Source organism: Vidua chalybeata, chromosome 9, assembly GCF_026979565.1.
Source record: "Vidua chalybeata isolate OUT-0048 chromosome 9, bVidCha1 merged haplotype, whole genome shotgun sequence".
NCBI classification, from domain to species: Eukaryota; Metazoa; Chordata; class Aves; order Passeriformes; family Viduidae; genus Vidua; species Vidua chalybeata.
The window spans coordinates 5,192,246-5,215,911 of NC_071538.1; the positions used below are offsets into that span (position 1 = coordinate 5,192,246).

Below are 23,666 nucleotides of genomic sequence, written 5' to 3' on the forward strand. Positions count from 1 at the left end.
GCAGATGGGAGCAGAGCAGGAGCAGGGCCTGGCAGACAGCCTGTGCCCACCCGAAGGCAGATTTGAGCCCAGCTCAGCTGGTCTGTGCCTGGTGCTCAGACCCAGCTGGGATGCTGAGCTTGGCCAGCCCGCTCCTGAGCAGCCCTGCTGGCCAAGCTCACCTCCTCGCTGTGCTCCAGGTGCTCCCACACCTCTGATCACAGCACTTCGGGGGCTTCGAGGGGCTGGTGCCAATCCCTGCCCGGGAAACCTTCACCCGGGCTGTGGTGGCTGCTCAGGGCTTACACTGCAGCCCTGCATCTGCTTAATTCAGCCTTTTAACAAGTTTCTGAAGCTCATTAGGCTGATTTAGTCCCAATCAGTTTGGTTTATCCAAGTGTTCACTGCACTGCTCTGTCCTTGTCGTAACCTGGGATGCAAAACAAAGGGTTGGGGTCCCTGAGTTGGTAAAATCTTCTGTTTGGAATGGTTCTGCCCAAACCTGACAGACCCCCAGAGCCTGGAAATGCTCTCAGGAACAGGGTGACTCGTGGGGCTGTCCTGTGCAGGGCTCAGGGTCGCTCGTGGATCCCCTCCAGCTCAGCAGATTCTGTGATTTAACCCTTTATTTGCCATGCACGTGTTTTGTGTCCTTCAGCAAAAGGCTTGGGGCTTGGGGGCTTTATTCCCAACTTTATCAGGTTTTCCTGTGCCTCTGGAGCCTGGGTCTGTGTGCTGGGAGCAGGTTCCACATTCCCTGGGACCCCGGGTGGACATCCCAGCCCTTCCAGGAGCCCTCAGCCAGCCCGGTGGGGTTTGGGGAGTCTGTTCCCGAGGCAGATCCTGTGCCCTTCCCTGGGATGCTTTGATCAGGAATTTCTCTGGGATGCTTTGATCAGGAATTTCTCTGGGATGCTTTGATAAGGCACTTCTGGCAGTGGGGTTTTTCTGATGCAGGAATGTGTGAGTTCTTGTTAGGAATTTTAAGTGGGGTGTTTGTTTTCGCTTGGCCAGGCCGGGTTGTGCAGAACAGCTCCCCTCATTAGCATTTCTCCCCTCATTAGCATTTCTCCCCTCATTAGCATTTCTTCGAAGGCTCCTCGCTGTTGCTATGGTGCTTTGCATAACATTATGGATAATGCTCCGATTTTACTTTGAAATCAGACATCCTGTACAAGCCACGCCGGCCTAATTAAATCTGTAACCTTAAATCTCCTGGGGGAAAACACCGCAGGACCAGGGCTTGGTGGGGCTGCCAATCCTTGGACATGGCACTGAGACTCTTCCTGGGAAGTGTGACCCGTTCCTGACCTAGGATCAGCATTTCCTTGGCAAGGTTCTGAGTTTGGATTCAAGAAGGAAAGTTGCCTCGGTTAAATTATTAAATATGAAGGCAAAGCCCACATATTTTCTGGAGGTCTCAGTCCTCCTCTGCTTTGGCACCAAGTATGAAATTGCTCAGAGCAATTTAATTTTAATTTCCACCTTCCTCTAATAAAAGAGAGGTGAGGAGGGGGCTTCTCTCGAAGCAGAAATCAAGAACTCTGATTCTGTTTCTAATAGCTCCTGATTTGCAGCTCCATCTTTTTATCCCTGACTAAGTTTGGGGTCTGGGGTTAAGGTCAGCATTGGCTTTAGGAGCCAAGCTTCACTGCCAGGGGTTTTGCTGCTTCCTCAGGCCTCAGGGAGCATTCCCAAAGGGGATTTTGGCTCTGAGGGGCACGGGGGACTCCTGGAACTCTGACTCTTGGTTCTCTCCGTGGAGCAGCGGGGTGCAGTGCCCAGTGGGGTTTGCGGGACCTGCCCTGCTCTGCGTGGTGCCCTCGGGCTGCGTGGTGTGGGTGATGTGGGCAGAGTCCCCAGGCACTGCCGTGCCCCTGCCCGTGCCAGCTGTGCCCAGGGCACGGCTCCAGCCTGCCCTGTGTGCCACAGAAGTTCTGATTTGCTGTGGGAAGGCAGCTTTTGTTCGGGATTCTGCTGCTGCAGACGTGGGGAATGCAGAGTCCTCCCTTCACCTCTTTCCACCCAAAAACATCTGCAGGAGAGCACGGCTGGAGCTGTGCTGATGTTCTGAGTGGGGACAATGCTCCTGCTCCCTGACACCTTGCTGGGGACAGGGGTGGCTCAGAGTCACAGCATCACAGAATGATGAGGTTGGAAGAGACCTCCTAGATCATCAAGTCCAACCTGTGCCCCAACACCTCAACCAGACTACAGCACCCAGTGCCATGTCCAGTCTTTTTTTAAACACATCAGAGATGGTGATCCCACCACCTCCCAGGGAAGACAATTCCAGTACTTTATTATTTTTTTGGTGAATTTTTTTTTCCTAATACCCAACCTGTACCTCCCCTGACGTAACTTGAGGCTGTGACCTCTTGTTCTGTCAGGCTCCTGCACGGGGCAGCGGCACCGTGGCCAGGCTGGGGGGGGAGTGGGCTCTGCTGGGGGGGAGTGGGCTCTGCTGGGGGGGCTGTGGCTGTGCAGGTTGTGCTGGGGGGGCTGTGGCTGTGCAGGTTGTGCTGGGGGTCTGTGCTGTGCAGGTTGTGCTGGGGGGGCTGTGCAGGTTGTGCTGGGGGGGCTGTGCAGGTTGTGCTGAGGGCTGTGCTGTGCAGGTTGTGCTGGGGGGGCTGTGGCTGTGCAGGTTGTGCTGGGGGGGCTGTGCAGGTTGTGCTGGGGGCTGTGCAGGTTGTGCTGGGGGGGCTGTGCAGGTTGTGCTGGGGGGGCTGTGGTGTGCAGGTTGTGCTGGGGGGGCTGTGCAGGTTGTGCTGGGGGGGCTGTGCAGGTTGTGCTGGGGGGCTGTGCTGTGCAGGTTGTGCTGGGGGGGCTGTGGTGTGCAGGTTCTGCTGGGGGCTGTGCAGGTTGTGCTGGGGGCTGTGGCTGTGCAGGTTGTGCTGGGGGCTGTGCAGGTTGTGCTGGGGGGCTGTGCTGTGCAGGTTGTGCTGGGGGGCTGTGCAGGTTGTGCTGGGGGGCTGTGCAGGTTGTGCTGGGGGGGCTGTGGTGTGCAGGTTCTGCTGGGGGCTGTGCAGGTTGTGCTGGGGGGCTGTGCTGTGCAGGTTGTGCTGGGGGGGCTGTGCTGTGCAGGTTGTGCTGGGGGCTGTGCAGGTTCTGCTGGGGGGGCTGTGCTGTGCAGGTTGTGCTGGGGGGCTGTGCTGTGCAGGTTGTGCTGGGGGCTGTGCAGGTTGTGCTGGGGGGGCTGTGCTGTGCAGGTTGTGCTGGGGGCTGTGCAGGTTCTGCTGGGGGGGCTGTGCTGTGCAGGTTGTGCTGGGGGGGCTGTGCTGTGCAGGTTGTGCTGGGGGCTGTGCAGGTTGTGCTGGGGGGGCTGTGCTGTGCAGGTTGTGCTGGGGGGGCTGTGGCTGTGCAGGTTGTGCTGGGGGCTGTGCAGGTTGTGCTGGGGGGCTGTGGTGTGCAGGTTGTGCTGGGGGCTGTGCAGGTTGTGCTGGGGGCTGTGGCTGTGCAGGTTGTGCTGGGGGAGCTGTGCAGGTTGTGCTGGGGGGGGAGTGGGCTCTGCTGGGGGGGCTGTGCTGTGCAGGTCCTTCTCTCAGCCCAGCCCAGCTCCTGGCTCGCCCCTCCTGCTCAGTTCTAACCCGATGGTGCAGATGGATCCTCTGTCAATACCCGGTCGTGCAGATGGATCCCCTGAGCTGCTCAATCCTGAGAACTCCCACATTTGAGGTACTGCTGGGGAGCCTGGGGAGGCTCTCAGGGCACGGAGGGAGGGGACACATCTCCTGCAGGATGTCCCACATGGCTGGCAGCACAGAATGGCCAGGAGTTGTGTCTGTGGGCTCACAGTGAGAGGGGACAGAGCTGCCCACCCCGCTGAGGGAGGTGAGGGGGCAGCACGGCCCTGCTGGAAATTTGGGTGGTGGTTTAAGTCCAGGCCAGCAGAGCCGGGTTTGCAGCTGCCAGTGAAGGGCTGCCAGCAAAGGATTTCAGGTGCAACCAGTGCAAATAACAGCTTTGGGCTGTTGGGTTTTTTACATAAGATAAAGGTTTTTGGAGAATTCCTGCAATCCTATAGATTGGAGGTTTTGTTCATGCACAACGACATCAGTTGGGGTTTGGTTTTTTTTGGTTTTTGTTTTTTGGTTTTTTTTTTTTTTTTTTTTTTTTTTTTTTGCTTTTTAGGTTTTATCTGGTTATTTTTGGTCACCATTAGGACTAAATTGTTGTTTAGCTAATTTGCAAGCTGGTCTCATCACTGAGAACCTGTCTGAGTTATGTGATGTGCTATCTCATAGCAACACAATGAGAAACAGCTTACACGGATTCGATAAGAACTGCTCTGACAATTAAAGGCACCTCAACTGCTTGGTGAGGGAAGAATGTTGCTGCTTTGGAGGAAATATTTCCCTTCACTGCTGGGGAAGGAAGCCTCCTGCAAGGCAATGGTTGTCATTTTATGTCCTTCGGGTGTTTTTGTTAACATTTCAGAAGTCGGATTAAAACAAGGTAGTTCATGTTTGAGACTCGAGTGCAGTTTGAATTCCTGTGGATTTCTGGGGGGGGGGATGGTTTGTGCAGAGGTTCTGCAAGCTCTGCCTGGCTCCTGCAGATCCCTGCCGAGCACGGCTCCTGTGGGAGCGTGGCTGCTGCTGTCCCTGCTCAGAGGGTGGCATTGTGCTGCACAGCTCATCACGGGGCTTGGCAGAGCCCAGGCAGCTGCACATCAGCCTCCAGATCTCCCAGAAGTCCAGGAGATGGTTTGCACCTTCAAGAGAAACCTCTGCTTGCTCTGCCAGGAGGTGTTGGTTGGGAGCCAGCAATGCCAGGGTGGGGCAGGTGTGCCAGGACAGCGAGTGCTGCTGTCCTTGGGGTGCCAGGACAGCGAGTGCTGCTGTCCTTGGGGTGCCAGGTGTGCCAGGACAGCGAGTGCTGCTGTCCCAGGGGTGCCAGGTGTGCCAGGACAGCGAGTGCTGCTGTCCCCGGGGTGCCAGGTGTGCCAGGACAGCGAGTGCTGCTGTCCTTGGGGTGCCAGGACAGTGAGTGCTGCTGTCCCAGGGGTGCCAGGTGTGCCAGGACAGCGAGTGCTGCTGTCCCAGGGGTGCCAGGTGTGCCAGGACAGCGAGTGCTGCTGTCCCAGGTGTGCCAGGTGTGCCAGGACAGCGAGTGCTGCTGTCCTTGGGGTGCCAGGACAGTGAGTGCTGCTGTCCCCGGGGTGCCAGGTGTGCCAGGACAGCGAGTGCTGCTGTCCTTGGGGTGCCAGGACAGTGAGTGCTGCTGTCCCCGGGGTGCCAGGACAGCGAGTGCTGCTGTCCCAGGGTGCCAGGACCTTTGATGCCCAGAGAGGCTGCCTGGAGCAGGGGCTGGGCAGTGTTAAAGGAGCAAAGCAGGGATTTATTAAAGGGCTTTCAAAGGATACACCTTGGGCAGCACAAGAGCCTGGCCAAGGCTCTACACCAAGATGGACTCTGAGTCACGAGTTTTCACACTTTTATAAGTTTTGTTCCATTTCCACACTGGGGTTCAGTGTCCAATTCCAGCTCCAGGTGCTGCAGTCCCACCCTCCCAGGCTGCTCTCCTCCATCCCCTGCTGTTTGCACTTTTGGGGCTGAAGCTGCAGCGGTGTCCTTGGTTCTGGGCTGGAAAAGGATTGCTGTGTGTGCCTGAGCTGTGAGGAGAGCTGCTGGCACTGAGTGTGGAGTTCAGAGTGACACACCAATGCAGTGCAGAGCCTGGGAAATACGAAAGCTCAAACTTCAGGCATCACCCTCAGGACCAGGATTCAGCCTGGCTGCTTCAGCAGCAAGGAGCTGGAGCTCCAGCACATCTCCAGCTCTGCTGAAAGGCAAGTCAGCAGCTCAGGCCACAGGAACCCCCTCAGGCTCTCCTCTGGCCGTGCTGGAGCATCTCCAGCTCGGTGTGTGAAGCAGGCTGCAGAGGCAGCCTGGGCAGGGCAGGTTTGGCTGGGATGTCAGGGAGTGCTTCCCCGTGGAAGGCGTGCTCAGGCCTTGGCAGAGGTTTGGGGTGCCCATCCCTGGAGGTGCACTCAGAGCTCTGGGCTGGGGCACTGTCGGGCTCTGCTTTGCTTTGCAATGACCCCGAGAGTGTAAAAGCCTTTGCTTCCCAGCCCACACAGCCTCAGAGGGAGCCTGGAATGCTTCAGATTGCATTCCCAAGGGTGTTTATTTCCCCTTATCTAGAACATTCTCTCTCTGACCTGCCGAGCTCTGCCTAGCAAGGAGGCCGTGGCATTCTGCCTGCCCTCAGGGTGGTGTTTACTTTTTATATCAAAAGTTACCTATGGTCTGTTTACAGTAACGTGCCAATGTCTGTCATTGATGTTGGGCACTGTGTCTGTGCCTTAAACCAACAGAAAAGTGTCACCAGCACAGCAAGACATGGAGGGCAAGGAGAAGGAGAAGAAGGCCAGGACACGCCCAAATCCCTCCAGCTTGACCCATTGAATTATGTTCTAAAAACCCCAAAATTCTACTTTTCCACCCTGTGTTAATTCACCTACCACACTGCTCAAACCCTTGTGGCTGTAACTCCTCACACAGAGTTGGCAGCTTTTCCCACGGGCTAAAATGGAAGCCACAGGTGGTTTTGAGTTGGTGCCAAGGTCTCTGAGCCCCCTGCCAGGGTCTGGAGCCAGCCAGGGCAGCCAGAGGGATGTGCTGGGCTCCGACAGGGCACAGCTGGGACTCCATGACTTTGGAGGCCTTTCCCAACCTGATTCAGTGAGATGATGGAGCAGCCACTGCCCCAGAATTGGTGGGAAATACTGTAACCAATATATTGTTGCTGGTTTTTACAAAGACACCTTGTGAAGCTTTCAGGCTGTTGCTGGTGAAAGTGTGGGACCAGCCCCTGGATCTGCGGGCAGGAAAATTCATGGGAGGGTTTTTAGGAGGTTTTATCTACTGCTCTGCTCTTGCTGTCATTTTAAAGTCGAAGGAAGGTTCCAGTCAGACTCTGGACACCTGTGTACATCCGTGTCTGAAGCCCTTCTTTATTGTGAATGCAGGTGAGCTTGGTGGGAAGAAATGCTGGTGTGTGACTCCAGCTCAGAAGGCTGAATGATTTCTTTATTATAACTGCGCTATAATACATTAATTTACTATTTAAAGGAGATACTAAAACTACAAACCTACTTGTTCTAACCACCATCTCTAACTACTCACAACTTGTGACCCTCTCTGAGAGCCCAGCCACAGGTGGGTTGGATTGGATTGGATTGGATTGGATTGGATTGGATTGAATTGGATTGGATTGGGTTGGATTGGATTGGATTGGGTTGGATTGGGTTGGATTGGGTTGGATTGGGTTGGATTGGATGGGATTGGATTGGATTGGATTGGGTTGGGTTGGATTGGCCACCAGCCCCAAACAATCCTCACCAGAATCCAACCCAGCAACCACCCCAGGTAAACAATTCTCCAAGCACATTCCACACGGGAAAAACAAAGGGCAGAAATAGAAATTGTTTTCTCTTTCTTTCTTCTGTACTCCTCTATGAAAAATCCTGAGAGAGAGAACAATGTGCTGCCACACTTCTTGTCCCTGCTGGCCACGGCAGCAGGAATGTGCTCCTCTCCATGCATGTGGCTCCTTCAAGGCTTGGTGTGCAGCTCCCCACATCCTCAGAGGTGCTGAAATCCCCGTCTGGGGTGGATGTGGAACCCCCAGCCGAGGAGGAGCTGCCTGGGCAGCCAGTCCTGCCTGCAGCCGGTGCCTTTTTCCTCTGCCAGGAAAAGGTGATCTCTGCAGCCTCCAGGTGATCCCACTTTAAACACCAGCGAAAGTACAGCTCGGGGAGATTGCAGCTTTAATGGAAATGAGTCATCTCTAAAGAGCTGCTGCGTTTGAAGCAGCAATTTGAGCAGAGCTGTGTTAGACTCCGGGCTAGAGCCAAAATTAATGGAGAGCTCTCGAGCTTCCAGGAGTGTTCCCCTGCCCGGATCACTCTTCAGCAAAAGACAATTACTTAAAATATTTCCTAATAGCCAAGAGACTGCAAAGCAACATTCCTCCCTGTAATTGCATTGTTCCTGGCTGCTGTGGGGCCAGGGCTGAGGCCTCCTTGTCCCTTGCAGAGCCTTTGAGCGGATGGTCAGAGGGGTCTGAGTGCAGCTGCTGACACCAGCTGGGGCCACAAAAAGCCAGGTCTGAGCGGTGTCAGCCTAGTGCAACTCTCCATCCCTTGATTTCTTTTTTTTTTTTCATGTTTTTTATCCCAGTAATTGCAGTTTGAAATGGTTCTGCACTAGGGACGTGCTGTAATGACGTTATTACAACCTGATTTTTCCTGGGGTTCAAATACCTGCTGTGGTAGCAAAGGTGTGGTGGAGGCAACAGATGGGAGCTACAGGAGCTTTGAGAAGTCCCCTTTTGCTTTCATGCTTTTAAACAAAGCTGTGCTGTGGATGCCAAAGAGAGGAAAAGCTCCCAGCATCACTCCTCAGGCATCAGAATCCGTGAAGCTGCTTCTCTTCTGCTCTCCTGACATAAAACCAAACTGGTCTGAGGCTGGGGTGACCTTTTCTGTGCCTCAGAGCTGTGGAGCAAGCAGGAGGCTCTGTGGTGGAGGGCGGTGCCCCCAGGCACGGCCAGGAGCATCACGGAGCCCGTGGCTCTGGCTCTGATTGTGAGAGTCACTGCTGGACTGGGAGAGTTCAGTTCACATGGAAAAATTCCCTTCAAAACGCTCCATTTCCAGTGCATTTGGAACGAAATTCTGTGCAATGTCAGATGTGTCATCATCCACGTGTTCTGCTGCTTCTGCACCTGGTGGCGTCGGTGGCCAAGAGAGTGCTGAGAAAGGGAAAAGCCAGGAATTGTGTCCAAGGCAGCAATTTCCTGAGTGGGGAGCTCCCAGTGCTCCAGGTGAAGCCAGGTCTGCGCCCAGGCGTGTGCTCAGGAGCTGCTGTCCCTTCCTGAGGAATGGGTGACGTCCTTGGAAGGGAGGGAATGTCCCCAGCACACGAAGCCATCCCCTGGGACAAGCTGGGGAGCCTGGCGTGTCCCTGGTGCCCACCACTGCCTCTCCCACGTGGGCTGGGGGAGGCCTGGGCAAGCCCTGCCAGAGCCACACCGAGGGGGGAATTTTCAGCTTCGTTTTTAAATTGCAGTTTTATTTTTTATGGCCCAGACTCTTCCCGGAGCGAAAGCAGCCGGGATTTCGGGGGAGGCCGTGGCCCTGGGTGTGCCACTGTCCCCCCCCAGCAGGGCTGAGCCCTTCCCATCAGCTCACAGCTGCCAGGCTCGCTGGGGAGGGCCAGCCAAACCCTCCCTTTATGTAAACTGCACCTCTTTTTAATACAGAGCAAGAGCTTCGAGACCTTTCATGGCTCCCTCTCATTCTTCATGAGCTACATATGTACATCAGCTCCAACACTCTGTCAGGGAACAGGGGTTTTCAATCAAAAAGACTGTCAGGAAAGCTGATTCACTAACAAGAAAGCTGTCAAGCTGTGACAGCTGCTGTCTTTGCAACCCCAAACAATCTGTTCAGTGCTAACTGTGACTTATGCTTCCATTTATTATACAGCAGTAATGAGTGCTGGCCTCGGCAGCCGCGTTCAGGGCCTCACCTGGCAGCCTCGGAGCTCCAGATCCCATCCGGGCTGGATGGGATCCCTGCGCTGCAGGAAACTTCTGCCTCCCGAGCTCTTTGCCCCCGTTCCAGGGCCAGGCCTTTCCTCGTAGCTCAGAGTGGATCTGGGGATTTCATTGCTGCTGGGAGCTGACGAGAGCGTGATTTCTGATTGTCCCCTTGGTGCTGAGTAATGGATTTCAGTTTAAACACACGAAACGAGTTTATCCACAGAAACGAGTGGATAAACAGGAATTTGGGCTGGTGCTTAATTATCCCAGCACCTCAGAGATCACAAAATTCCCACCCTGGGAAGGAAGGACCTGAGGGCTCAGGCGGGTGCTGCTGTCCAGGTGTCAGCACTCACGCTGTCAACCTTTAACATGAAAAAAGAGCAAGAGCACCTTGACATCTCCCTCAAGCAAAGTCTTCCAGCTCTGTCTCACCATCCCGAATCTGCTTTGCTGCAGTTCTGGCTGATTATTGCCAGCCTGGCCCGTGACAGAGCTGGGCTGGAGCTGATCCCTCCTCCCTGCTGCAGTGCACGTTCAGTGCTGCAGTGTACCCCAAAATCACCTCCTGCAGCTCTGCTGGGCCAAATTCCTTCTGTCCCCTGAGCTTGGGGTGCTCCAGCTGGGCCCAGGAGTGCCTGGCCCTGTGCCAGGTGGTTTGCTGCAGGTAACCAGTCTGTGGGGCACCTCTGGGAGCTCCTGGCCACTTGTGAGCCCAAGTGGTCGGGTGAGGGCAATCCGTTCTCCAGAGAGCCGCAGGGCTCGGGTGTGCGGTGGTGGCCGTGCTGGCTTTGGGGCTCAGGCTGCACTGGGGGCACAGCCAGGCCCCACCTGGGTGTTTGGGGCCGGGGCACTGTGCAGGGGGACCCCAGCAGGGTCCCCTTCCCCGGGAAGGTGCCCCCGGGCTGGTTTCTCCGTGCCCTCAGTGTCCCCTGCCTGCCCTCCCTGCTGTGTGGGACTGCAGCAGGGCTCTGCCGCATTCCCCGCCGACCCTCGGGGACTTGGCTCCTGACTTCCAAACTTTCCTTCCCTGCAAAACCACCAGCTTGCTTCGTGTTTCTTCTCAACTTTAGTTCCTTTTCTTCTCAACTTTACTGCCACAAGATCTACTCAGTAATTCCTGGGAGTGGCTGAGGTCCATTGCTTTTACCTGGCCTGCAGGGAGGGGAGCAGCAGAGGCGACGCTCTGTGCGTGTTCCCAGCCAGGCTCCGGGCCAGCTCTCCCTGCTGGCGGGCACAGCTGTGTGGCAGTGTCCCTGTCCCTCCTCCCTGCCCCTCTGGGATGCCGAGGCTTGTTTTTCCCTGTCACAAAACTCGCTTTCAGTCAGAAGACTCGTCTTTCCACTGCAGCTCCCAGCTCTGGTGTGCAGAAGCGCCGTGGGGTTTGTCCAGCGTGGCTCTGGTCACCTCCTGCTCAGGGAGGTGCCACTGGCCACGGGGCCCGTGGGTCTCGCTGCTCCTGTCCCCCCTGTCCCCCGTGGGCTCCCCAGCTGCTGCCGGGGGTTTGTTCACTGAACATTCCCCGGGGCAGGAGCTGTTCTCTCCAGGGATGTGGGCAGGGGCAGAGGGAGGAGAGGCCGGGCAGCTGGGGCACAGTCACGGAACAGGGACTGTCCTGCCCTGGGAGGGGCTCACAGGACCATGGATCCAGCCCCTGGCCCTGCACAGACACCCCAAAATCCCACCCTGGGCATCCCTGGCAGCATCCAAACCCTCCTGGAGCTCCGGCAGCCTCGGGCCGTGCCCATTCCCTGGGGATCTGGGCAGTGCCAGCACCCTCTGGGGGAAGAACCTGTCCCAAAACCCAGCCTAAACCCCCCAGGCCCAGCTGAGAGAGGGGAGCCTCCCCTGGCCTGGGGTGAGGCTGCCCCAGCCCGCCCTGGCTGTGGTGCCCAGCGCTCCCAGTCCGTGTTTGATCCCGGATCCTGCTGCAGGGACACGGAGCGGTGGCTGGAGCTGCACCCTCGGCTGCTGCTCAGGGAAGGGTTTGTGTCCCCACGCTGGAGCAGCTCCTTTAGCAGGGGATCAAACTGCATTGACAGAGCTGCCTCAAAGGGAGTGCGGGGAGAAAAGCGCTTTGCTGGAAAATAAAAGGATTAAAGAGATGCGGCAGGGAGATAAGCCCCAATGGCCAGAGAAACAAAGCAGTCCTTCCGACCTGCCTTTTCTTCTGCAGCTCCCTCTAGGTCTTTGTTTGCTTTGCTGCTTTTTGGGAGGCTTCGTTAAGTTCTTTCCTCTTTTTTTTTTTTTTTTTTTTTTTAATCCCTGACATACTGTAAAACAGATTGTCCAGGTTTCCTGTCTGGCGGCCCATGATTTATTAAGTATTATTTTGTGCTGCTGATTTTGGTGTTTTCCACCCACAGACCAGTCACCCGTGGGTTATAAGCTTTGCGCTCAGCACAGGGAGGTTTTCTGTCCAAACCCATAAATGGCACAGCAGGCAGGGATTTGGGGGATCCGTGAGCTGGAGCCGAGGGAGGAGCACGTTTTGGGGAGCAGATGTGCCCTGTGGCATCCCAGCTCCCGGGCAGGGAATGCCTGGAGGGGCTGACACATTAATCCACGGTGGAAGTACAGGGCTGGGAAAGGGAGAGCTGGAGGAAGGCACATTTAGATGGGGTATTGGGAAGGGAATTCTGTCTGGGATGGAATTCCCAGAGCAGCTGTGCCTGCCCCTGGATCCCTGGCAGTGCCCAAGGCCAGGCTGGAGGGGTTTGGAGCAGCCCGGGACAGTGGGATGTGTCCCTGCCGTGGCAGGGGTGGCACTGGGTGGGATTTGGGGTCCCCCCAACCCAAACCAGTCTGGGATGCAGTGAAAAGCTCCAAGGAGACCCTGTGCTCCATCTAGAACGGAATTCTTCCCCACATCTCCTGTGTTTGCATACACAACGTATGGAAATGTGCGTGTCGGGGTGGCAGTGAATCCACGATGCTGATAAGCCGTGGAGAAAAGCTGGAATAAATCAGCCTGCTACTTGCTGAGCCCAGTGGTTGTTCCAGTCGTGTCTCTCAGATGTTTCTGCACGGCAGAGAAGGTTCTGACATGAGGAGCCATTATTAAACCACTCCATTAATCTGGGGAGAGGGAGGGCTGCTGCGCTGAATAAATTAGAAAAATTAAATAATCCAGAGTGTCGAAAGCCCATCTTAATTATTTAAAGTACAAGTAGCACTGTCTGACTTGTTACTGCGTTGGTAAAACACTCGGAGCGTGCATATACAGAAAAGAATATATTTGAATATTGCTGATATCTGTTCTTCTGAGCACAAAACACATCTCAGAAAACCTGTTCTGTTACCTGGAATTTTTTATCTTAACGCCCTGGAAAGCAATTTCACTAACAAAAGATGGCATTAGGATGCCAAATTAAAAGCTGATGAAAACAGGGAAAATAAAAGATCTTTTTTTTTCCTTGACATTTACAATTAATGCCACAGAAATGTTGGTTTAATCAGACAATATGGGGGCTCACAAAGGTGAAATTGGAAGTTTCCAGCCCTGAATGCTCGTGTAAAAGTTAATAAATTCAGCTCGTAATCATTATGCACATGCTAGTTATAATAATTTACTGTCCATACCAAATCTTTATAAGCATTGTAATTAAATATAAAATGCACATTAGAATTATAATGAGTAATTAGGGCAACACAACTAATGCGCCTAAAAGTCCCGAAGCTCATTAAAATGTTGCAAGAGGAAACGGGCTGGGGCTGGAGCGGGTGCATTCCCTGTGCCTGGGAATGCCATGGGTCTAACTCTTCCTTTAGACTGGGAAGCAAAATGGAAATATCTGGGATGGGGACCAGGTCCAACAGGCCTTTGGGCTGGTTTTGAGCAGAAGCTCAGGGGTAAATTTGGGTTTCCACACGAAGGTGTTGGGGAGCTCAGAGGTGCAGAGTCAGAACCAGGGACTGGTTTGGGTTGGGAGAGACCCTAAAGCCCATCTCATCCCAGCCCTGCCGTGGGAGGGACTGTGCCAGGCACATTCTTCTCTCTCTCAGGATTTTTCATAGAGCAGCACAGAGGAAAGAAAGAGAAAACAATTTCTATTTCTGCTCCTTGTTTTTCCCATGTGGAATGTGTTTGGAGAATTGTTTACATGGGGTGATTGCTGGGTTGGATTCTGGTGAGGATTGTTTGGGGCTGGTGGCCAATCCAACCCAATCCAATCCAATCCAATCCAATCCAATCCAATCCAACCCAATCCAACCCAATCCAATCCAATCCAATCCAATCCAACCCAACCCAATCCAATCCAATCCAATCCAACCCAACCCAATCCAATCCAATCCAATCCAATCCAACCCAACCCAATCCAATTCAACCCAATCCAATCCAATCCAACCCAACCCAATCCAATCCAATCCAATCCAATCCAACCCAACCCAACCCAATCCAATCCAATCCAATCCAATCCAATCCAACCCAATCCAATCCAACCCAATCCAATCCAATCCAATCCAATCCAATCCAACCCACCTGTGGCTGGACTCTCAGAGAGGGGCACGAGTTGTGAGTTAGAGATGGCAGTTAGAACAAGTAGGTTTGTAGTTTTAGTATCTCCTTTAAATAGTATATTAATGTATTCTAGCACAGTTATAATAAAGAAATCATTCAGCCTTCTGAGCTGGAGTCACACATCAGCATTTCTTCCCACCAGGTTCACCTGCATTCACAATAAGGGACCCCATCCACAGCCCAGGTCCCGTTCAGCCTGGCCTTGGGCGCTGCTCTGTGTGGGGTGGCACCTGTGAGGGTCCCTCGTGGTGACACCGAGCCCTCGGTGGCACCTGGCACCAGCTCTCCTCCCTGCCACCCCTCTGGCCAGACCCCTCCTGTGGGACCCACCAATCTGTGGTTTTGGGGACAGTGAGTGGGAGTTTTGGCTCAGGGCCAGCTGTCCCTCCTGAGCCACCTCGCAGGGGACAGCGGGACAGACGGGCAGGGCACTGGGAACGCTCCGGAGCTGCGGCTCGGAGCACCCACCCCACCGAGCCTTTCCCAGCAAGGCACTTAGAGCTCCCGGGGAAACTGCCACGAAGCAGTTCCTGTAACTCATTTCCAAGCCAGAAATTAGGCATTTATTTGAAGTGCCCTGCTCTGCAGGGATGAACCACGGGAGGGGATTGAACAAGGAGCCGCTGTGGGGACAAAAAACCTCCGGATCTGAGTCAGAGGAGCCAGGGCTGCCGACAGACACGGATAATCACATTTCCCCTCTATCATTTTATTTAACCGTTATTTAGGAGACCTAGAAATGACAAATGCATTTTAAATTATTAGTTTTACACCAGGTTTTCTCATTAACGTCCCTGTTAGGTTTTATTGCAGTGTCTCGCTCAGCCGCTGATTTGTCTGGATAATGCTGCCCTGGGAGCTGTGGGGGGCTGGCACCCCTTCCCTCCTCCTGCAGCCTCTCTCAGCTGTCCTCTCCCAGCCTTCCCTCCCTCCCCCTGCTGCCTGTCTTTGAGCCAAGGTGTTATTTCCTCGCTGGCTGTTTATTGCTGTTTATGATGGGCTGCTCAGCAGGAATCCCTCCCCTCACACCTGCTCCAGGGGAAGCTTCAGCTGTGGGAGTTTGGGGCAGGGCTGGAGCTGGAGTCTCGCTTGTCCCACCCCTCCCTTCAGCCTCAGCTGCTTTTTAACCAAATTTCTGCTCCCCGTTGCTTGTCTCTCCCCATTCCAGGGCAGACCTGGGCCATGTGAGCAGCAGGTTTGGGGTGTGGACTCTCACCTGCAGCTGCTCAGGCTTCCAGGTCTGATGGATTTCTGGCTCCTTAATTAGTGCTCCAGGAACACAATTGCATCCCACAGTTTGTCTTCAGACTAAAAGCCATAAAATAACCTGACAGTGATAAATCCAGGGGATGGTGGCTCCAGCTATCTCTGCTTTGTGTTTCCATGCCTGTACTAACCAGGGATTTCCTGGAGCAGGGAACATTGATTTCAATTCTTGTTCCGAACAAACAGAAGCTGAAATCCTCCTCAAAGGGACATCTGAGAAAATTTCCTCCTCAGAAGTTTTCCAGCGGTTTCCAAGCCAGCAGCAGAGCCTGGAATTGTTATTTGGAGCTGGGGTGCAGCTGGCATCCCCTTCCCAGCTGCCCGAGAAGCAGCAGTAAGCTGCAGGTTTTTATGCACCAGCTCATCCTGAAACACATTGTCAGGGATGTTCTGCTTTTGTGCAAAAAGCAGCCAGCCAAGCAAGACAAAAATATCCCCAAAACACCACGAGAAGGTGAGCAGGCTCAGGGGGAAGCAGCAAGGTGGTGCCTCTTAGAACAGGAGCTTGGGCTTTGCTCTTCCAGTGGTGGCACCTTTCACACAGCCTGAGGGAAGGAGTGGGAATGTTTCACGTGTCCCTGTTGTTTTGATGCAGTAACAAAACCAATCTGTACGTTTTCTGTATGTTTGCTTATGCAGATTCTGGAGAAGTAGCCATGCAAATTGCTTATACATGTGCTCTCCCCTTCGATCCTTAATGTTACCAGGCGAAAGCTAATGGATTTATGGATTGGTTTGCTGTAATCATTGGATGAGGAGGCTGGAGGCAAGGGCTGAGTCTGAGAGTCTGATGGAAGAGGGAAAAGCAGCTCTGCTTTAAGCCCAGGTGAAGCTCCCTCTCCCAGTTTAGTTAAAACCAGGGACTGTGCTGAGTGCTGGGGTATTGTGAATGCAGGTGAGCTTGGTGGGAACTCCAGCTCAGGAGGCTGAATGATTTCTTTATTATAACTGTGCTATAATACATTAATTTACTATTTAAAGGAGATACTAAAACTACAAACCTACTTTTCTAACCACCATATCTAACTACTCACAACTCGTGACCCTCTCTGAGAGCCCAGCCACAGGTGCGTTGGATTGGATTGGATTGGATTGGATGGGATTGGATTGGATTGGATTGGATTGGATGGGATTGGATTGGATTGGATTGGATTGGGTTGGATTGGGTTGGATTGGGTTGGGTTGGGTTGGGTTGGGTTGGATTGGATTGGATTGGGTTGGGTTGGGTTGGGTTGGGTTGGATTGGATTGGGTTGGATTGGATTGGATTGGATTGGGTTGGATTGGATTGGATTGGATTGGGTTGGATTGGATTGGATTGGGTTGGGTTGGGTTGGGTTGGATTGGATTGGATTGGATTGGATTGGGTTGGATTGGATTAGATTGGATTGGGTTGGGTTGGATTGGATTGGATTGGATTGGATTGGATTGGGTTGGGTTGGATTGGATTGGGTTGGATTGGACTGGATTGGATTGGATTGGATTGGGTTGGGTTGGATTGGATTGGATTGGATTGGATTGGATTGGATTGGATTGGATTGGATTGGGTTGGATTGGCCACCAGCCCCAAACAATCCTCACCAGAATCCAACCCAGCAATCACCCCAGGTAAACAATTCTCCAAGCACATTCCACATGGGAAAAACAAGGAGCAGAAATAGAAATTGTTTTCTCTTTCTTTCTCTCTGTGCTGCTCTATGAAAAATCCTGAGCGAGAGAAGAATGTGCTGCCACACTGGGGCTGTTTGCTGTCCCTGGCCACGGCAGCTGCCTTCCCAGCAGATTCCCTTCCTGCAGTGTGGGACATGGCTGTCACTGCTCTGCAGGCTCACAGAAAACATTCCAACCTGTGTCACAAGGAGGGCTTTGGCCACTTAAACACCTCCCAAGGACTGGCAAAGGCAGGGTTTGCCCCGGATTTGGGCACATGAGGCTTGGCAGAGCTGGGTGCTGGGCACTGCCAGGGTAAAGCACACAAAGGAAGAGCCCTCAGAAGGGTTTGGGATGATCCACACAGGATATGGGCATGCAAAAGGCAGTGCAAAGGGCAGGGATGCAGAGGCAAGGCTGCACAAGGGTCTAGCAGTGCTCAGCCGTGGAGTATTTCAGATTTACAAAGCGATTTGATGGGGTTTACTGTAATTACAGCAATGCTCAACTACAAAGCTGAGATAGCTGCGCCCATCCAAAATTGACTCACACTCAGGTAAAACCAGGTGTGCACCTGCTTCCAGGTGTGGAAATAGCCTGTCCACAATTCCCCGTGCTTCAGTGAGATATTCCCATCCATCCTTTGCCTTCCCCCAGGGAGGGGTTTGCACCTGGAGAAGGGTGGGGCTCACTCAGCACTGCTGCTTTGGGGCTGAAGATGCTTCCTGTGGCCACCACCCAAGCACCCAGCACCTCCTGGGCTTTATTCCCAGCTTTTCCAAGAGTTCCTGGCAAGGCCAGGCTCAGCTGGGGTGGTCCCAGGGCCCTTCAGCACTCGGGTGGTTCAGCCAGGGCTCCTGAGGAGCTCCTGGATCTGGGCTGGGGGAGCAGCACCACGACGTGAGGCAGGCAGAGCTCCCCGTGCCCATAAACACCTTAAAGCAACATCTGGAGAGCTGCTCGGGAAAAAATAAACAGATTTTTATTTATAAGTTATGTGGTTTGGTTTTTACAGCGTTTTGATGATGCACATAAATTGTTGTTTAAAACAGAGAACGTAAAAAGTTCCAGGAGGAGGCAGTTGCTGCCTTTGATAATCTGTTTCCTGAGGAATTCGCTGTGTTTTATTTTCAGCTGGCGGTTCCTTCTGCTGGCACCTGGAAAACCTGACAATTGCTTTTCATCTTTATTTGTGTCTGCGGTTCTAAGCTCAAAAAGTTTATTACTATTTACAATGTTTACTATTTAAAAAGACAAAATGCACTTACCGAAACAACTCCATGTGCGGTGCAATGATGGGAAAGTCGCCTTTCTCTGGTATTTGTGGTTGGCTCATAATTTTGGAGGCTTACTCTGTTAGTTTGAGGTCTCAAGGGTTTGGGGGTGTGTGCAGCCTGTGCAGGAGACAAGGGGTGCTGGCCCTGGGGACCTGCCACACCCTCGCAGTGACAGGGTCCCCCAGTGCTGGGGGCTGCTGTGCCTTTCCCAGTGCTCAGGATTTAAACGCTGATAGCTAATTAAAGAATGCTGCTAGCTGTGGGTTGTGCTGGGGAACTGAAAAGCAGCTCTTTCCAGGACTGGACTGCTGTCTCTCCATGTCTCAGCTGGGTTTCCACACCGGGCACACGGAGCAGGATGTGCAGCGTGGGATATTTTCCCTCTGCTGGAGCACACAGTGCCGGAACATGGCTCGAGCTGGAGAAAAGCCCTTGGAGGGGCCGAGAGGAGCAGCGGCGTTGGGTGACCTGCCTGTCCAGATGCCAATGTCCATTTATTTCACAATTCTTATTTTTCAGTTGTCCCCACAATTCAGGAACTTAAATCCAGCGGTGTGATGCTTGGAGGGAACGGCCTGATCCGGTGCGAAGGTGCAGGAGTGCCTGCCCCGGTCTTTGAGTGGTACAAAGGAGAGAGGAAGTAAGTAGCCACTGCTCGCCCACCCCTCGTGTGCCAGGGCTGCTGCCAGGCTGGGGCTGCCCCGGGGTGCCCATTCCAGCAGCTTCCCCAGCTCCAGCAGGGCTGCTTGGAGCTGCTGGGGCTGCCCCGTGGCCGCGGCTCCTGCTCTGTCAGAGTGGAAATGGCAACAGCCTGACATCCAAAGGAGCTGCAGGAACTCCAGCCTTTGAAGGGGGACAGCCAGAAAAGCACTGGGGGAAACCTGCAGAAAGCATTTCTGTTTAATTTGTCTTCCTCACCTTTGAGAGCAGGGCTTTGAGGAGGTGTGGATGGTGCCCTGGTTGTGCTCCCTGGGGTGAGCTCTGCAGGTCGCTGCAGCCAAGGGGGTCAGGGGAGCACTGAACCCTAAAACCTGGCCATGTGTTCTGGGTCTGTGTGGGCCCTTCTGGGTCGGCAACAGCACCTCTGCAGAGTCACCTTCGTTCCAAAGGCAGCTCATTAAACAGGGAGGAGCTTTGCTCTTGAGCAGGACATTTTGGGTTACAGCTCTGGGCCCTTGCAGGAGCTCGTTTCTCTTGGGTTCACACGCTGCTGCAGAAGCAGGTGGATATTGTCCCTTGTGGCTGGGAAGCTTCGGGAATTTCCCAGCTTCCAAGTGCTGGGTTTGTCAGCTCGAACATCCCATTAAACCTGGGAGCTGGCAGGAGAATATTAATGACCCTTTTTCACAGAAAGCCATCTGTCAGCTCCTTCCTCAGCTGCTCCCCTCCTGCAGCACGAGCTGCTGTCCTCCTCCCTCTTTGCTGAGCCACGGCATTCCACCATATCCTAAAGCTTCTCTTCCACTGATCTTTCCTCTATGGACCAGGAATGTTTCTCCTGTGTTGGTGAAATCCATCTGCACCCCATTCCCATGGCTGCTGGTGGCTGTGTTGTGTGGTGCCCATCCCGGGGCCATTGCAGCACAAACACCCTTTCTGTGGGAATATTTCAGAGCAGGTTTTGGCACTCCAGGTTCAATTAGCAGCTCCCAGCATGCTGATCACCTTTCTGTTTGTAACTCTGCCCAAACTCCTCCCTGCTGAGCACGTTCAGTGCCATGGCAGCAGCAGGAGAGGAGAAGCAGAGCATTTCAGGACACCCGAGCTGTGCTTCTGCTCCTGTTCTGGTGGGTGCTTCACCTCAGCAGGAAAAGCTCTGTCCTGCTGGCTCTTGCTGCTCAAATACTGGGTTAAATCTAATGCTCCATCCTTTCAGGAGCTGGGCTCTGATGATCCTTGGGGGTCCCTTCCAGCTCAGGGGATCCTGTGAGCCGTGTTGGTGCTGGGGATCTCTGAGCCCCATCCCTTGCAGGAAAGAGGAAAATACCCAGAGGTCTTTTTTTTTTTTTTTTTTGGCTGGTTTTGGATCCAGTGTCTCCCCTCTGGCTCTGGATGATGGGCAGCCAGCTCAGGATGAGTGTTGGCCAGCTCAGGATGGACCTTGGCTAGCACAGGATGAGCCGTGGCCAGCTCTGGCCCTGCTTTGGTGCAGAGCTGAGAAGGTTCAGCTCTCTCACAGGAGCATCTCCATTGCCCTGCAGATAATTTGCAGCCGAGCTCCACGGCTGAATTTACTCCCTGGGAGGGCACACCCTGCTGGATTCTCAGCTAACACAATAGAGAGGATCCCATTCCTGTCAGATGCTCTTGGGCTGGGACTCCTGTTTCTTAGAAATCTGGATGGATTGTTCGATAAATTAGCAGTGGGAGCTAGCCCTGCAATCAGAACTGTGCAGTGTCTGAAACAAGGCTTTCGGGGGTGGAAATTGCATCGTTGTTACTGAGATTGATGTAGATCCAAACACACCATTCCCAGACTCCAGGGATCACCTCATCATAAAATAACCATTAAAGCTAAACACAGAGGCAGTAACAGACTGCACTGACTTAAAGTTATTGCTCTTTGAGGCAACAGGAGAGAGAGGGGGTGATTCTGCCTAATCACTGACCTCCCAGGAGTTCTGCTCAGGAACTGCACAGGATGGGGAGTGCTAGAGAAAATCTGGGGGAGAGGTTACTAAAAACACCTCAAAATTGTCCTAGAAACATCACATGGTTGGGTTGGAAGGGATCGTAAAGTTTACCCCATTCCAATGCACCTTCCACTGCCCCAGGCTGCTCCAAGGCCTGTCCAGGGATGCAGGGGCACGTCCAGGGATGGGGTGTCAGGAACGGGTGTGCCTGTGAAGATTGTTCACAGGGATTCCCTGTGCGGAGCAGAATGGCTTCACTGCTCTGAACCCAGGCTGCTCTCAGGCTGTGCTCTGGGCTTGCAGAAATTACAGCTCAGACGTTAAACAGCCACAGGGAAGAAGCCCCAAAGTCACCTAAATGAAATATTAAAGTATTAATTCCCTTTTCCCTCTCAAAGCAAACAAGACTTACATTTGAAATGACAACGCTCATTATCGTGGCTTCATCAGTTATAACACGGTGCAGGTATTCTGGGATGGAAGGGGCAGGGCCCGGGGCTGGGCATGCCTGGGAGCCGTCCCTGCAGCGAGGAGGAGCTCGCTCTTCCCTGTGGGAGAGGCACAGGGGAAGGAGCGTGCAGGGTGGCTGCACACACCCACAGTGCTGTTTGCACACCCACAGTGCTGTTTGCACACCCACACAGTGCTGCTGTGCACACCCAGAACCCTGCTGTGCACACCCAGAACTCTGCTGTGCACACACAGAGCACTGCTGTGCACACCCAGAGCACTGCTGTGCACACCCAGAACTCTGCTGTGCACACCCAGAGCCCTGCTGTGCACACCCAGAGCACTGCTGTGCACACCCAGAACTCTGCTGTGCACACCCAGAACTCTGCTGTGCACACCCAGAGCCCTGCTGTGCACACCCAGAGCACTGCTGTGCACACCCAGAACTCTGCTGTGCACACCCAGAACTCTGCTGTGCACACCCAGTGCTGCTGTGCACACCCAGAGCACTGCTGTGCACACCCAGAACTCTGCTGTGCACACCCAGAACTCTGTTGTGCACACCCAGAGCCCTGCTGTGCACACCCAGAACTCTGCTGTGCACACCCAGAACTCTGCTGTGCACACCCAGAGCCCTGTTGTGCACACCCAGAACTCTGTTGTGCACACCCAGAACTCTGCTGTGCACACCCAGAGCACTGCTGTGCACACCCAGAGCACTGCTGTGCACACCCAGAACTCTGCTGTGCACACCCAGTGCTGCTGTACACACCCAGAACCCGGCTGCAGCCCAGCAGTCACTGGGTGAGGCCCAGCAATAAATGATTATATAATAAACATTGATATAATTAACGATGATGTAATAACTGATAAATGTGAGCTCAGTGCTGAGCACAGCAGAGCCGCACACGGTGCAGCGAGTTCCCCAGGAAAAGCTCCTGCTCCTCCAGCTGCACACGGACAACCCTGGGCAGCTCTGGCCAGCTCCTGCCCGGGGAGCTGTGTGCACCTCTGTTCTCTGGGAACTGTGTGCCCATCGGTGTGCACCTCTGTTCTCTGGGAACTGTGTGCTCACTGATCTGCACCTCTGTTCTCTGGGAACTGTGTGCCCATCGGTGTGCATCTCTGTTCTCTGGGAACTGTGTGCTCACTGATCTGCACCTCTGTTCTCTGGGAACTGTGTGCTCACTGATCTGTACCTCTGTTCTCTGGGAACTGTGTGCCCATCAATCTGCACCTCTGTTCTCTGGGAACTGTGTGCCCATCGGTGTGCATCTCTGTTCTCTGGGAACTGTGTGCCCATCGGTGTGCATCTCTGTTCTCTGGGAACTGTGTGCCCATCGGTGTGCACCTCTGTTCTCTGGGAACTGTGTGCTCACTGATCTGCACCTCTGTTCTCTGGGAACTGTGTGCCCATCGGTGTGCATCTCTGTTCTCTGGGAACTGTGTGCTCACTGATCTGCACCTCTGTTCTCTGGGAACTGTGTGCTCACTGATCTGTACCTCTGTTCTCTGGGAACTGTGTGCCCATCAATCTGCACCTCTGTTCTCTGGGAACTGTGTGCCCATCGGTGTGCATCTCTGTTCTCTGGGAACTGTGTGCCCATCGGTGTGCATCTCTGTTCTCTGGGAACTGTGTGCCCATCGGTGTGCACCTCTGTTCTCTGGGAACTGTGTGCCCATCGGTGTGCATCTCTGTTCTCTGGGAACTGTGTGCCCATCGGTGTGCACCTCTGTTCTCTGGGAACTGTGTGCCCATCGGTGTGCATCTCTGTTCTCTGGGAACTGTGTGCCCATCAATCTGCACCTCTGTTCTCTGGGAACTGTGTGCCCATCGGTGTGCACCTCTGTTCTCTGGGAACTGTGTGCTCATCAATCTGCATCTCTGCCCAGCCCCGTTTGCTCCAGGACTTCCAGCCCTGAGCCCTCTGTGCCAGCCCCTTCCCAGCAGGGCTCGGGGGAAGGGGATGTGGGGGCAGAGAGGGGAGGGCCCCGAGCTGGCACCCCTGGGCAGCCTGGGGGGCAGCCTGGGGGGCAGCAGGTCACAGCAGGCAGGGACCCTCAGTTGTTTTCAGGCAGATGTCACCTGGGACAGGGCATGGCCACAGCAAAGATCCCAGCACTCCATTTTTTTCTGGGGGAAAAAAGGAGGTGAACCTTACAGCTGCAATGGAGATGGCGGAGCTCAGACTTTGGTTATGGGCCAAAGGTGTGGAGCTGGCTGGGAAACAGCTGGTGCTACCCAGACCAGACTGGGTTGGGTTGGAGAGGACCTTAAATCCCACCCAGGGCCACCCCTGCCATGGCAGGGACACCTCCCACTGCCCCAGGCTGCTCC

At 54.0% G+C, this 23,666-nt stretch overlaps 1 protein-coding gene across 3 annotated transcripts in view; it reads left to right on the plus strand.

The window, feature by feature from the left end:
* The window catches only part of NEGR1 (neuronal growth regulator 1), a 183,350-nt gene that overhangs the window by 113,718 nt on the left and 45,966 nt on the right, over nt 1–23,666 (plus strand). For 2 of the 3 annotated variants that reach the window (XM_053950113.1, XM_053950114.1), the window contains exon 5: nt 18,765–18,885. The exons of the other annotated variant lie outside the window; for it this stretch is intronic. In XM_053950113.1, coding sequence (XP_053806088.1) covers nt 18,765–18,885 — 121 coding nt within the window. The remainder of the gene's footprint in view (nt 1–18,764; nt 18,886–23,666) is intronic. 3 annotated transcript variants of the gene reach the window in all.